The sequence below is a fragment of the Schistocerca piceifrons genome, chromosome 2 (genome assembly GCF_021461385.2).
Source record: "Schistocerca piceifrons isolate TAMUIC-IGC-003096 chromosome 2, iqSchPice1.1, whole genome shotgun sequence".
NCBI classification, from domain to species: Eukaryota; Metazoa; Arthropoda; class Insecta; order Orthoptera; family Acrididae; genus Schistocerca; species Schistocerca piceifrons.
In genome coordinates, this window is record NC_060139.1 from 472523074 (window position 1) to 472538674 (window position 15601).

At 41.0% G+C, this 15601-nt stretch overlaps 1 protein-coding gene across 2 annotated transcripts in view; it reads right to left on the reverse strand.

The window, feature by feature from the left end:
* The window catches only part of LOC124776967 (enoyl-CoA hydratase, mitochondrial-like), a 60249-nt gene extending 55410 nt beyond the window's left edge, over nucleotides 1–4839 (reverse strand). The window contains exon 1 of one of the 2 annotated variants that reach the window (XM_047252206.1): nucleotides 4651–4839. In XM_047252206.1, the coding sequence (XP_047108162.1) occupies nucleotides 4651–4744 (94 nt within the window). In that variant the 5' untranslated portion in view covers nucleotides 4745–4839. Of the gene's footprint in view, nucleotides 1–4504; nucleotides 4589–4650 lie in introns of those variants that run through there. The other variant, XM_047252207.1, reaches the window with a different exon arrangement.
* Between the last annotated feature and the right edge of the window lie 10762 nt (nucleotides 4840–15601).

Here is a 15601-nt window from a genome sequence, read left to right on the forward strand (position 1 = left end):
GTACAATAATGCATTTTCAGCCTAGAGTGACGTAAACACCTATAACAAAGAGAACGGCACTTATCAGATCAAAGAAAAATAAGCAACCCATTCAAACCAGACGAAGCACACCTGACGCATAGCAATGGCTACCTGGTAAAGCTTAACTACTAAGCTTACGACTCGAACCAAACTACTGTAGCTGTATCGTCATTTATTCTACCTAAATTGTGTCTCATATTACAATAGACCAACTTTGTTTAGATTTGGAGGTGCGGCCTAAAACTTTTCTCTCCCCTTGAATTTCGAGTCTCAAATTTCAGGTGCGGCTTAGATTCGGGAAATTTTTTTTTCCTTGATTTCGAGTCTCATTTTTCAGGTGCGGCTTAGATTCGAGTGCGGCTTAGATTCGAGTAAATACGGTATCATTTTGCATTTCAGGCAGGGGACACATTCCTGGGTCAATGAAGGGCTTTCTGCATGCCAAATCATTGCGTCTCCAGTGTCAAAATAGTGTGGATGACTTAATCCATGCAAAGACTCAAATTTGCAATTACATAGCGAACAGATGTGTTTGGCTGCAGCTGACCTGTGGCTTTGTCATTGTTCCATGCTAAATCAGCACCCTGCCATGGTACATACTACATTTGAAGACCATCATGCCACACAATAGGTCCTTGTTCTGTGTTGTTGCCAGATCATTGAATTCTGTTGGCTGAGATATGATGCTAACTCTGGATGGAGCTGCACTATCAATGGCATCAAGTGATTTAGTTGGTGATATTCCCTCTGTTTTAGGCCATGACACTCGCAATGTGCAATGTATTCTAAAATTCCTTAGAGGAATAAAACTTATCCTTAAACTCTAAGGGAGGCAAATATAGTACATTTCAAAACTGGTTGTAACTATCTAAGCAGTATGGTTTGTATGTTTTAGCTATATTCATTTTTTATTTGAAACACTTTTGTGCTGTTAAAATGACTTAATCCTTTTGTTATACTTTACCTTTCTTTGTGATTTTCTGCTGCTTAACTAAGCAAGTTTTATTAATGTTGAATTCCAAGATAAAGATCTTGGTACTGTGTTGTCAGCCTTGCCCAAACTGCTGTTGACTGTTAGCTCCCTTTGGCAAAATCAGCTGTTGCTGTAAAGTGAAGCTATGGGCAATGTTCAACTAGCAACATGCTCCCAAATGCAGTAAGCAAGCAGATGCTGCTAATACCGTCAGGCTGCCTCCTTGCAAGATAATTTCTTTGTTTAGATTGTCTATTTGGATACATCTACGCTACATGCAGTCTCTTCCTTTCTGTCATCTCGAATAGTGTATTCCCCACATAAAGTTTATTTTTTTGATCTGTTGTGCAAAGAGTTTATTAAGCACATGCTAGTATTATTCTCTGAGAAACCTTAAATTGCATTCAGATGACTTGAATACTTCTGTCTGTGTGATGTGTAGCGTTTTTCTGGCTCTTTGTCAAACATTGCATCTGCTTTTTTTCATCTGCTTGCACTAAGTACATTAATTTAAAAGTATGTTATGGAGTCTCATATTTTAAAGGTCATTCAGCTCCCATCTGATTATGAGCCTATGAATATCATGTACCAACAGAGCAAGTAACATAAGTCTGCTTTATATAAACTAGTTGCCCCTTAACATAAATTCACTCTGTTTTATTCAACGATGATACTTCCGCCACTGTTGAAAGCAATGACACACAACAAATTCCCTCAACTGTCAAAAATCCGTGAAGCAGTTTAGAAAACTGATGCCAACTAAATTAATTGAAACTCAATATTGGAAAGATGTATTTACTGCAGTTTAAAAACAAAAACCATAAGATAATTAAAACCCACATTAATCATAGCAACCCAGAACTGACAGAAGCAGACTGTCCTTCATTTTTAGCAACGCAACTGCACCTAAATTTATAATAAATGAAACAGCCTGATCTTTGCAATGGAGGTTCTGTGAAATGAAATGATCGTACGGCATTGTTGGCCGGGAGACCCCATGCGAGGTTTTCAGCCGCCGAAATTGCAAGTCCTTTTTAGCTGACACCACTTCGGCGACTTGCGGGTCAATGATGATGAAATTATGACGAAAGACACACAACACCCAGTCATCACGAGGCAGAGAAAAACCCTGACCCCACCGGGATTCGAACCCGGGACCCGTGCGCGGGAAGTGAGAACGCTACCGCAAGACCACTTTTTTTTTTCTTTCCGTTTTAGATCGTTGTGTTTGGTCATTGCGGACGTCACAAGACATCCTGTTCAAGTTCGTTGGTTGATCCTTCCACTCAGTTTTTTATTACAGAGGCCAACCGGCTCTCAGACCGAACACGCTGAGCTACCGTGCCGGTGTCAACGAGCTGCAGACGGGGGTTCTGTGATAGTCAACTAGCACAAGGACAAGAAAAGGAGTTTACTGCAGGTGTTTTGAGTTAGTTATAAGGAATGGCACTAACTGTTGGGGTAACACAAGCAAAATGACTAGGATATTAAAATTACAGAAATCAGTTGTTACAAATATGTGTAAAGCAAAACCAAAAGAATCCTGTTGCCAAGTGTTAAGAAATTTAAAAATATTAAGTGCCCCCCTTTTGTACGTTTATGAACTGATTACTTTCATATACAGCAATTCTAAGCTGTTCATATGCAACAATTTTAAACATCAGTGCAGCACTAGGAACAAGGAGACGTTCATGCTTCCCACTCATAGATTAAAGTTATTCTTTTTTTTTCCCCTCATAGAACTTATAAACGAAGTTAAAATAGATGTGCCCTTTTTTTTTCCTCGCGTGTCGTCAACAGCGCCATCTAGTAGGAACTTTATCTACCAATTTGTCAGCCTCATCATTCATCTGTGCCGTGAGTTCTGCAGGTATTTTGACGTCTCAGGTTAAATGTCTCACCCAACATTTTGTTCAGTAATTATGGGAATTTTGTAAGGCAATTTTTCGCAAAACGCAAAGCGTGTTAGATAATACAAGCACCGTGATCAACAATGAAACGACTGAGCTGCTGGGTTTTAATCAGAGGTGCCAAACCCACAAGCCGCATAGCGGCCGAGATAGTGTCATTGAGCCCGAAGAAAGGAGCATCTATCACACGATCGGTAAAACAAATAAAAAATTCATAAAATTCCATTTATGTAAAGTCACGATAAACAAAATTTTCCTCCTTTCACACGAAGCTATTCTCTCATTGGTCCATTCTGTTCTTTCTTTTTTGCTCAACGGTTATTGTTAGTGTTTATTATATACTCGCCTTCTTCCAATGTGGCCCAAGTGCACTAAAAGATTGGGCATTCCTGCTTTAAATGTTTTATGTTATGTTAAGTTGAAACGGTGACAATAACAATTGTCTCATAAATGCAGACTAATGACAGTGCGAAGACATATGCAATATTGTGTCGAATGATTGCTAGCAAAAAAAGGAAAAAGGTTTCTCTGGTATACCAGAAGCATCTCGGTTTGCCTACACACACACACACACACACACACACACACACACACACACACACACACACTGATTAGTGACCGGCGTGTTAATCAAACGTGTTTATGGAACTTCAGCCAGACATGAATGCACAGTCTCTCTTCCATCGACAGAAAAATATACGTTTATATTTATGATTATGGTGGCGCGGAAGTTTACAGTTGATTTGCGGGACTGTCCATGCGGCATTTGCTAGATGGAAGGTAAATGTCAAACCAGCGGAATATGAACGGCCAACTCTGTAATATGAACAACCAATTCTGCCAAAGTGCAAGAGTCTTTAGGCTGCTAGAAATGCAGCTCTTATTTTCGTCATCTTAATCAAGGTACCGGTACATCGTAACGACAGTCGTAAAAAATATTTTTTCCTTTCTCCCAGACCCACATAAAAGCAAACTTATCGACAGAGAGATTTTTTAACATAAGCGTTTATATTATAAAAATTATACAGATCTGAGATTAAAGAAGTGCGGATGTTCTGAAAATTAAAAAAAATCATGGATAAATACTGGAGAAATAACAGCAACGCTTTGGTTTCTTTAAAATATTGGATTTCTTTCATTCAGGTGTAGGGATAACGTCAGCAAAATGCACTGGAATATAGTTGGAGAACAGGAACAATTTTAAATTTATACGTTAATGTTTCTATACCATGTACTCGTCAAATTGATGATAATGGTACAAATATTGTAAATGAGAAAGCAAATTTTGAAAATTTGTTTAATAGTCACGTCTGCGAAAGATCTACTGCACGTCTATCTGCAGAAACGCTTCTCTAACATTTTCTGCTTCAAATAATTGGAAATACATATATTGAAGTTACATAATGGAGTAGGCTCCTACTGTGATCGCGTGTGGGCTGACGTAGCGAGTTTTTCTCTGACTGGTTACGCAACTTCCTAGCGACGTTTGCTTTAAGAGCACTCCGCAATGTAATCGTCTGTACTAGCAGACGGGCCTACGTGTGATTGCGCAAGACGATGACAAAACAGTATTGCTTGGGCACATATGTCTGATACTTACTGCTCATACATTTCTGCGCCGTCGCAAGACGATGACAAAACAGTATTGCTTCGGCACATATGTCTGATACTTACTGCTCATACATTTCTGCGCCGTCGCAAGACGATGACAAAACAGTATTGCTTCGGCACATATGTCATACTTACTGCTCATACATTTCTGCGCCGTCAGTAAGGATCCTCTGCTGCTGACATGTCCTGCCTGGAACAAAAGCCGAGATATTTTAAGTGCGAGGACCATTTCGGCTAAGTCCGCTTGTGACCACTGCAAAGTGAAATCTGTGCTCCGCTGTCTTCACTCCGTAAAGATACCTAGTAGTGTTATCACTTTACAGGTTGCTCCGCACGTTCCACGGGCAAAGTCCATATTCTCGCACGTTTTGCAGAAGATCCAGTCATGACTGTGAAAGGATGTCCAAATCTGGTCTTACCGTTTCCCCGACTAGAATGTAGGCCTACGTCTGCTAACTTCCGTGAATATCATCGGTGAAAACGACGGTACCATGAATCACATGCAAGCTAGAAATAACTCATTAGAATAAGTTAATTACGAGCGGAAAAAGAATATAGACAAAAGGCAAGGGCGTACTTTAGCAAATAGTAATATACTGTGGTGCCCGGTCCATATAATAATAATAATAATAATAATAATAATAATAATAATAATAATAATAATAATACTATATTGAACATCGAATGAAACACTGCATATGTACAAACACAGGAAACGTTACAATTCTCGATAAATAATACGTTCTTCTGAACATTAACATAAGATTACAAATAAATGGTTCGTTGCTATTTACATTTTTTTAAAGCACTTCTTATCTATGAGTAATGATCTCGTTGCCGACTGTATGCCGAGGAGAAGGAGGAAAAGCAAGAAAACGGGAGACTCTTTCTGTTAAATGACAACCAGGAACTTAAGCAGATGACTTACACGGATGACAGACGCTATTGTAGGCCGCGAACCGCTCACTGCGACTATTATAAGGACCACAAATCGAAAAATAATGTGTCGTGAGACAACGTATTATTATTCCGAACTGTGATCCCCAACGCCAGTTAGACTCACTAGACTCGGCTCAAAAGACCACATCATTTGTGAAGAACATTCTAGGGAACAGAGATTAGCTTGTTGGTAAAAATCAGGATGCTTCCACAAAAATAGACAGAAGTCGCAACAGCATACAGAACATTCAGGCATAAAAGTAACATAGAAAGATCATTACAGCAGGGATAAAACTTAAAATAAGTCACCTGGCCATATTAAAGCAATACAAAATATTAACCGCTTTACCATATCTCTCAAAGTGTATTTTCTAAACAAGTGCTCTTACACCGTAAATGAATTTTTAATGGCGCACATTGTGGTGTGCTAGAGTCTGTCCAATTGTTACTGATCCCGACATTTTAAATACAGCGCTTTGTACTCACTTTGTGTTTACGTGTAAAGTAGTAACATTTTAGGTCTAAATTTGCTAAGATGTACTGTATATATTTTAAAAAAAGTTTGATTTTCGCAATTCACTATTGCGAACATGCATTCATAAAGTCGTCAGGAAATAAGTACCCACAGTATCATTATCACTTGATTTGTAATACATCTTACTACTCCTGCGTTCATAAAAAGATGAAAGAGGACCATTAAAATAAAATGGTATGCTATACTATAGAGCAGCCTGATCATCCATGAAGCTACAGGAAGTGCTGACTTTGCGTTCATGTGACATTGTTAAAAAATGTGTTTTGCCTGGTTTGATTGCGTCCTCCGTCTGTCCCTACATCATGCCAATATCTCCACCCCTACACATCTACATAAGCAAACACACTGCATAATCTGTTCGATCTTCATTTGACCTCTCAAATCTGCGTATGTTACAGAACGATTTTAAAAAGGAAGAACACATGTAAAGTGTATAATGAAGAGGTACCGGAAGCATTAGACGAGAAAATAAATCACTGCAGTGCCTTTAACAGAAAAAGAGACAGTTTAGTGGAATTTACAGGGTCCAGCAGAATGTGTAGTAGGATCTGAGTCATATAGGACGGCGTCGTTGCTGCGGCATTGATGATTGAGGAAGGACGGCATTTGTAATTATGACCTTCTGGAGTTCATAGTTTCGAGCATTCGCCGTCAAGGCGTCTTTGAAAAATAATGAGTCTGCCAGCACTAATTGGAAGTCTTCATCGTTCTGTTGCCAGAAATGCCTTGGCGTTAACAATGTCAGATCGTTCCCTGCATGGCATCATCCCTGGTAGCCTACATTTCCAATTACAAGTCGTACAGGAACCAAACGAAACCAGATAAAGTTGCTCGGCGAACGTTTGGCTTGCTCTTCCTGAAACTTTTAGCAGCCGACGCAAAGATGCGAAACGACCTACTGATGTTGGATGAGGCCCGTTTTCATCTTGGCGGTGGTGTGAATAAATAGACCTGCACGTACTGGGCGCGTAGTGCGGTGTGGCTTTATTTGGCATCATTAGTCAATTCTCCCTTCCCCCCACCCCCTTTTCCGTTTGCTTTAGGATCGTCATGGCCGTGCAGTAACGATTGCTATGTTAAAATGTTACAAAATTTCCTCCTTCCAAGACTGAACGACTACTTATGGTTGCAACAGCCCATACGGCCCACCAATCCAGGAATGTCTTGCGGCATCAGGCACCATTTCCCTGGTCGAATGGAAAGACGTTCATTGGCCGGCACGGTTGACAACCCCTGACTTCTTCTTATGGGGATACTTGAGGAGTCCATTGTAAGCTACACATCCTCATACCATGCCTAGACTCGCTAAAAGGATATGTACAGCTTTCGAAGAAGATCCTATTGAAAATATTGAATTGGGTGAGCGAAGTTACCGTTCGCCACCTGGGGGAACACTCAGAGCGTCATAGTGACCATGTGTATGGTGTTACATTCAAAACCAAGTAAAGGCCGCAAATGATATGTAATGGCATATATTTTTCTTGATTTTTAGTGTGTGTCTCAATAAATTTGTTTCGAAGTTCTGTCCTTTTTATATCCTACTATTCATTCTGTCACACCCTGTATATTACTACATGGCTAACCCGGTAACAGTTACAGGTTGCTTATATGACGGCTGCCAGGGGCAACAAAAATTTGATTTTCGAAATTTCATATAATTATTGACCGAATTCAAAAATTTAAAATTTTGTTATAATCTACTCATTGAGGGGTGTAATCTTATGTTAAAGGTTTAACACGGTAAGACAAGTATTGCAGTTCGAAACTATGCATGTGTGTTGAGGCTGCGTAGTTCACCATGCACAAATACTCAGACTGTATTTGTACGGTACTTGATGATGAGAACACTTAGCGACTTCCAACAAACTTGACACATAATTTCAAATGTATTATCTTTATGAAATTTTCTCACTGACATCCCCCACAAAATGATGAAAGGAAAAACGCTTACTACATTTTCACCATTCTCGGAATCAGGCATGTCGTTTTAATTTATTGTTTCTTTACTAGGAACCCTATTCGCAACACTTTTTGCAGGCAATGTCCACATAAACCACTGAATGTATGCGCAAAATTATATCATTGTATGACTCCTAGTTAAGGAGATACTTACGTTATAAATATTTAAATGCGTGAAAAATAGATTTTGCTTAAATCAGAGCGCAAAATTACCCGGACTACACACTCATACAGTGTTTGATAAGGACAACAGCACCTAGCAACTTCCAACAAAGTTTATACGTAATTTCAGACCTTTTCTAAACTTTTCCTAGCTTACATATTTCATGTCAAATATTTAAACATTAACTCATTTGCAAAGTAATCGGAAGTTTGAAACTGTTTTATACACGGGTGTTCGATTCCTTACAGTGTCAGGTGTAGAGTTACTAGTATGACTTAAGGTGTTAAGGAATAGTTAATTAGACGTGAAAGGGGCGCCAGACACCGCAGAGAAAATTCGAAATTGTGTGAGCAGAGAAATGTGAGAACATTTAAAACATTACAAACCACAGAGCAGCAGTCATCAAACCGCGGGCCGCTTGTGGCCCAAATAAAGTATTCGTGCAGCCTGCGATTCTCAACCGTATTTTATAACAATTTACATGTAGAAACTAACAGCTATATCTGCTCAATAACAAACAAAAATACTTGAAGAGACTGTAATATTTCAAGATGCGCTCAGTTTTAATTGACGTTGGTGAATTTGGCTCTGAGCTAAGGAAAGTTGGCCGCTCACCTCAGGGGCAGAAAGTAGTGATGCCACTGCGAGATTGGTTGGTTGATTTGGGGGAGGGGACCAAACAGCGAGATCATCGGATTAGTGAAGTATGGGGAAGGTAATCGGCCGTGCCCTTTCAAAGGAACCAACTGTCGTCCTCCCGAATGTGAGTCCCACTGAGCGAGGTGCCGCAGTGCTTACCACACTGGACTCGCATTCGGGAGGACGACGGTTCAAACCCGCGTCTGTCCATCCTGAAATAAGTTTTCCGTGATTTCCCTAAATCGCTTCAGGCAAACGCCAGGATGGATCCTTTGAAAGGGCACGGCCGACTTTCTTCCCCATACTTCCCTAATCCGATGATCTCGCTGTTTGACCCTTCCCCAAACCAACCAACCAACCAATGCGAGTCCGGTGTGCTAACCACGGCGCCACCTCGCTCGGTCAGAGGATGTGAAAGGGGGGTTGTTTTATTATTTGTCTTCTAGTACTGACAACTCACGGGTGTGCGTGATTCGTAGAAATCAGCTGCCATGGTATAAATTTAGACACGGAAAGGACATGTATTCGTGAATGCACGCTACAGATACGATCATGTTGAAGTGCTTACTTGTTTGTAGCAAGGAATATGAAAATAAATTAGGGCTATTGTAATAAAGCGCAATGAGTAGAAGAGAAATGACCTGAAAACATTTTGCGGACTGTACACTGTGGAAGGCGGCCGCGTCCTTAAACAAACGAGAAATTATCTTGTCCGAGGAGAGAGGATTGGTGCGGGGGAATACGCTTCAACGAAAGCAGAACTGGGATAGCGGTCGTTGGTATCGCTGATTCCTTTTCTTGTGGTGAGAGTCTCAGTCGAATTCCTTTATGCACCAGGATTAGTCTCTTCTCTCATTTCAAAATTAGAAAAAGGCAAAGGAAACTGGAGCACACAAAGCACTTGGTAGTGGCTACAGCGCAATTGTTTGCTGTTGTTGGGAATCGTAGTTCAGGCCCGACCTCTACCGGTATCTTACCCAACCATAGCTCAAAACGCTCCCCACCTAGTGCAAATATTTGCGATCGTGTCTCAAATTACTGAATGCGTTTAAATGTAAGTGCAGTACTGTTATTACCCAATTCATCATGCACCTAACCCCCCCCCCCCCCCCCCCCTCACAACAAACGACACAAGAACACTTCGTCAGGCAATTACCCAACTTTGGGTTTGCTGAGGGCGGCAGCAATCTGAAACAGAACAGTCGACGCAAAGTGTTATGACCAACTTGACACGCCCTCACTGTAAGCTATTGGGTTCACGTAGCATATCAATTTATGTGGTTCACCAATTAATAATAATAAAGACCGGTACATACGCGGCCCGATTACCACCACACAATGTCAGCATTAGCTTTTCGGCAAAAGACGTGTGACGATCACTGTTGTAGAGGGTATTGATTGCAGTAGGTATACAAATGTAGGAGGACGTGGAAGAGAGGCAAACATGCACAACACTAATTGTGTATAATCTCAGACTCAGAAAAAGCGTTATAATCAAAGACTGATAAATTATTATTTATTTATTGCTTTCTTTGCATAGAGTCAACAAAGATGATGACTTTTACAAACGTAAGTGTTGTTTTACATCATCTTGAGAATTTCTTTTAAAATACAAACAAAACAGGTAGTTGATACAAATTAACAAAAGTGCAATCCAAGTACACAAAAGAGACTGTAAAGCCTGAAAAGTAGGTATACAAATATGTCTAATTTCCAATAAAAATTGTAAGATCACATGTTTTCAACTGAAAACCCAAAAAGTGAGATAAAAATTTCTTTGTCAGGAATAATTTAAGTTTCCTTTTGAAGCTATTTCCATCAAGTGCATGTAAGTCTTTTGATTTGACCACTGATATATGAGGTAAGGGTTGTTATTTTTTCTTTGCCTAAAGTAGTTATTTTTATTTTTAGTATTGAGGCCATGTATGTCAATCATTTTCTAAAACCTTTTTGACGACATACATAAAAATAAAATTACCTTATATAAATACAAGGAATATACTGTAAAGTACTTATGTTGCACAAAAACCTCTCTACAAGAATCATGATTACCTAAACCATGCATTATTCTAATTGCCTTCTTCTGCACCAACATTTATCGATTAAGGTATCTCCAGCACAGCCCCATAGTTCAGTTCCATAATTTAGTAAGGGATGAACTGTTCCATAGTACACAGTCTTTTTTATAGGATTTGTAATTATTTTTGCTAGGTGACTTAGCAGGAATGTCGCCGAGTGGTTCTAGATGCTACAGTCTGGAACCGCGCGACCGCTATAGTCGCAGGCTCGAATCCTGCCTCGGGCATGGATGTGTGTGTTGTCCTTAGGTTGGTTAGGTTTAAGTAGTTCTAAGTTCTAGGGGACTGATGACCTCAGCAGTTAAGTCCCATAGTGCTCAGAGCCATTTGAACCATTTTTGAGCAGGTATAATCCACCACTAATCTTCCCACATACATAGTTAATATGTTTTGACCATTGCAAGTTTTCATCTAAGTATAGGCCTAAGAATTTGCAGCTATTAGTTCCCTTTGCTTCAACTCCACATATATTATTTGCAGAGTTATGGTTAGATCTGACTAGGCACAATAATTCCACAAATCTTTTATGAATTACACTTTGTTATGACACGTTTCTTACGCAGTTTTCTTGGTAAACTTTAGTTGTCAGGTATTTCATAGCAGAGTATTTCCTTTACATGCTGACATCATGAAGCGGTATGACGTGCTTTCTGGAAATAATGCTGAATTTAAGCATGCATGCATTGTGTTGTACAGCTGCTGGATGTCAGTTTGTGGTATGGAGTTCAATGCCTGTTGCACTTGGTCAGTCAATACAGGGATGATTAATGCTGGTTGTGGATAATGCTGGAATTTTTATAAGATGTCTCATACGTGCTTGACTGGAGACAGTCCTGGTGACTGAGCAGATCAAGACAACATGTTGACACTCTGTAGAGCATGTTGGGTTACAATAGTCGTATGTGGGCGAGAGTTATCCTGTTGTAAAAGCCCCCTTGGAATGCTATTCATGAACGGCAGCACAACAGGTCGAATCATCAGATTGACTCCCAAATTTGCACACAAGGTGTGTGGGATCACCCGAAACTGCTCTTGCTGTTATACAAAATCACACCACAGTCCATAGCTGTGATTAGAGAGATTAATTGCATGAGAAATCCAACATAAATACAGTAGATAATATCTGCCCCTAAGTGTGATTTGAGAGCAGTATTTCATTTGGACAAAATACATCCCTCAATATATGCTCTCAGATAATGTTCATCGAAGTCGATATATTAAAATTCAGAGATTTTTCAGTAGCAGGTCTACTATAATAATACGGTGATTAAAGTGTGATCTAATTTGTTGCCAAGAATCTGGGAAACAGGACTTCCCAATAACTGTTAAAGGATCTGTCTTAAGTTCCTACACAACATAAGATGGTTCCTTTAACAATTACAGGATGTATGTATAGCCAACTCGGTTGCACAAAATTGTCAAATTGACCATGGTTTCAACTGCACTAAGGCAGTCTTCGTCAGAATAATTTTTTTTTTTTTTACATAGGATTGCCTAGAAAATATAATGACATCGCTTGAAATACAATATACCTTGTATTTCATAACAGCCTTGAATACCTTGGCAGGTAGGAATCGTGAAATTTTAAATATTTTTATTGGTTGAGGTCAGCCTGCTGAAGAGATGTAGTGGCATAAGGAGGGCACATTTGGTCATAACAAACCAAGCTCTCTGTCATAGCCTCACACTAGATCCCTTTAAACAGTCCAGCTCTCCAACTCTTGTCGAAAGTTGGTCATTGGGATTGATAGCATTCACAGCAATAGCACTCAATTCCATGATTATGATACTGCAGTGATCTATGTCCTAGATGCTCCAGCACAGTCTATGAACTAGCCGAAGATGTACTCAAGATGATGCTCTTCACCTGACGAAATTCATGCTGCTCGCTGCTTAGTGTCTACTGATGGAGAAACTGACTCATCTGACAACACCACATTGCAGAGTGCTGCCAATACTGCACTTCAATGTGGAAGCCAGCAACAGTGCATCCTGGGATGTTCCTGTTCAATGCTCAGGTACTAAAACCTACCAGTGGCAGAGAGATCAACAGACCACACGACCGCCAACACAAAGTACAGTGGTTGGGTCATCATCAAAGGTCATCACAGAATTCAGAGTGAGACTGAGTACTCCGCAGCCAGTGTGAGAACCCCTTCGTGCTGGGCAGCCGCCGCCCCACCAATGTCACTGACGTCACCTCCTGAGCGTGCAAATATGAAGCAGTTTCCAAAATGCTCATGCTGAGCCTCTGGGCCATCACAATTCACCTGCAGTCAAACTCAGATTGTGCACCTTCCTCATTCTACACAAAGACAGCATGCTACTGATACTACCTGCACCGTGCACGTGTGAGTAGCAGTCATTCCTTTGTCAGGTGGCGCTGTTATTGCCTGGATTGGTTTATATCAATAGGTCGGTGGTCACAATGTTCTGGCTGATCGGTGTAAGTGATTAGCATTTCAGTGCAACCACACAAACTAAGTGGAAGTAATGTTGTTTTCATTCTGAGTATAAGGAAACAGTTACACAATTGGTTTTCAGTCAGGAACCCGATTTGAACATTGGGCATTTGTGAGAAGACCAGGTGATGCCTTGGAGAAGAAGAAGAAAAGTCTACCAACATGGTTCGGTACTGGACAGTGGTAGGATCGTGGCCTATCGAGACTGTACATTACCGTTCTGTGATATGGCCGCTCATGTTGGTCGATACCTCATGACTGTCATGCAAACATAAAACTGATGTGGCCATACTATAGGCGATGCCATGCAGGATTGCAATGGTCCCACGTGGCTAGCTCTCAGGACGACAGTCATATTGTTCATTGTGCTGTGCAGGTTCATACAGTCATGTCACACACCCTGAGTCGAGAAGTGAGCTTGTATATAGCAACAAAAGTACCCACAAGGACAGTGCAACAATGTCTAGAGGAAGGAAGATTAGAGTATAATATACCATTGACAATGGGGTCATAAGCTCCGATTAGGAAATGATGGGGATGGAAATCAACCTCCTGGCACTAGCCTTAAGCGATTTAGGGTAATCATGGAATACTGAAATCTGGATGGCCAGAAGGGGATTGGAACTGTTGTCCTCCCAAATCCAAGTTCAGTATGCCAATCACTGCATCACCTCACTGAGTGAACAGGCCTGGAGCACCACTGACTCTCAGCACACTGGTCACTGTTGTGAATTTCACCGAAGGGACAACAGAGAGAGGTATGCAGACAGTCAAAGTTTCATGATGTCATGAGCGAATGAATCATATGGGCACGGCATCTTGTATGATGGTATGGGCTGCCATTTGGTACACAACACTATCACCTGTGGTTTGCTAAGCAAGTAGTTTGAATGATAGTTGTTACATATCTTGTGTGTTAAAGGCAGTGGCTGTGCCCTATCTTTGAGGTCTCCATTATGTTATTTTTCAACGAGATAACACTAGAGTGCATGTTGTCCACACTGCCATGACCCACCTCGAGACAGATGGTTTTAGACTGTTGTTCTTGTAACCAAGTTCTTCAGATCTTTCACCCACTGAAGACATCTGGTCATAGGTTGCCAATGGACTGACATGTTCAGTCATCAACCTTACAATTGATGACTTCTGAGGTAATGTTGAAGCAGCATAGAATGACATATCCACACCTGCCACCCAAATTCGGTTCAACTCAATGCCCAGCCAAGTCAAGTCATCACTGCTGCCAGAGGTGGCGGTTGTGTGTGCTGTATTTCACACCCTCTACACTCTATAGTTTACACTACATTTGTCCATCCTCTTCTGGAGTATTGTTGCATGGTGTGGGATCCGCATCAGATAGGATTGATGGATGACATCAAAAAATCTCAAAGAACGGCAACTTGTTTTGTGTTATTGTGAAACAAGGGAAAGAGTGCCACAGATATGTAACCTCCATCCAACAATACAGCAAAAATTACATGCCAACACACACACACACACACACACACACACACACACACACACACACACACACACACACGGCAACTTGTCTCCAGCCAAGCTACAATATGCACACCTTGTCCACTGGGAGTAAACTACTCTATACTGGTCTCTAAATTGAAATTGAGACAGGTCCACAGGCTCCTGTGGCTTAATAAATGATACTATCAATTTTATATGACACTCATGACCCTCCAAGGACATAAATTAAAAAGAAAGGCCAACACAAATGACAGTCACTTGCCACATCATACTGCTGACACCAGCTGAAATGCCTGTGATACCAGAGACTACATTGGGTGGTGGTGATATGTCGTTGAGCTCAGGATCTTGAGGGACCACCACTCTGGGCACGAGTTAAAGGCAGCTACGTGTGACATGGTCTGTCTGGCACCCGAAGGTGCCAATGAAACATCATTAACAAAATAAACATGTACTATTCAAATATACACAACTGTCTTGATTCATGTTAGGCTGGCAGCGACAGCAGGGCGGAGATGGCACAAGCCGTGCCGAAATGCGTCGATGCCTTTGTGTGGCATGCTGCATCGGCCATGGCAGCAGAGGGAGTTGCAGAGTCAGTGTCCAGCAGTATCATGGAGTCATTGGCCAGGCTATATTGGTGTTGTCTATGCTCCCTACAGTTGCTGGCAGCTACAGAAAGAGGGTAAGCAAGGCGCACTCGATCACACCATGGACAGTGCCGCAGCTGGCACCTACCATCTCTACTGTAAGTGCAGGACATTGCACTGAGTTATGCTGGGGCCTTCCAATAGGAGAAAGGCCTGCAACATTGAAGTCTGACTGCAGA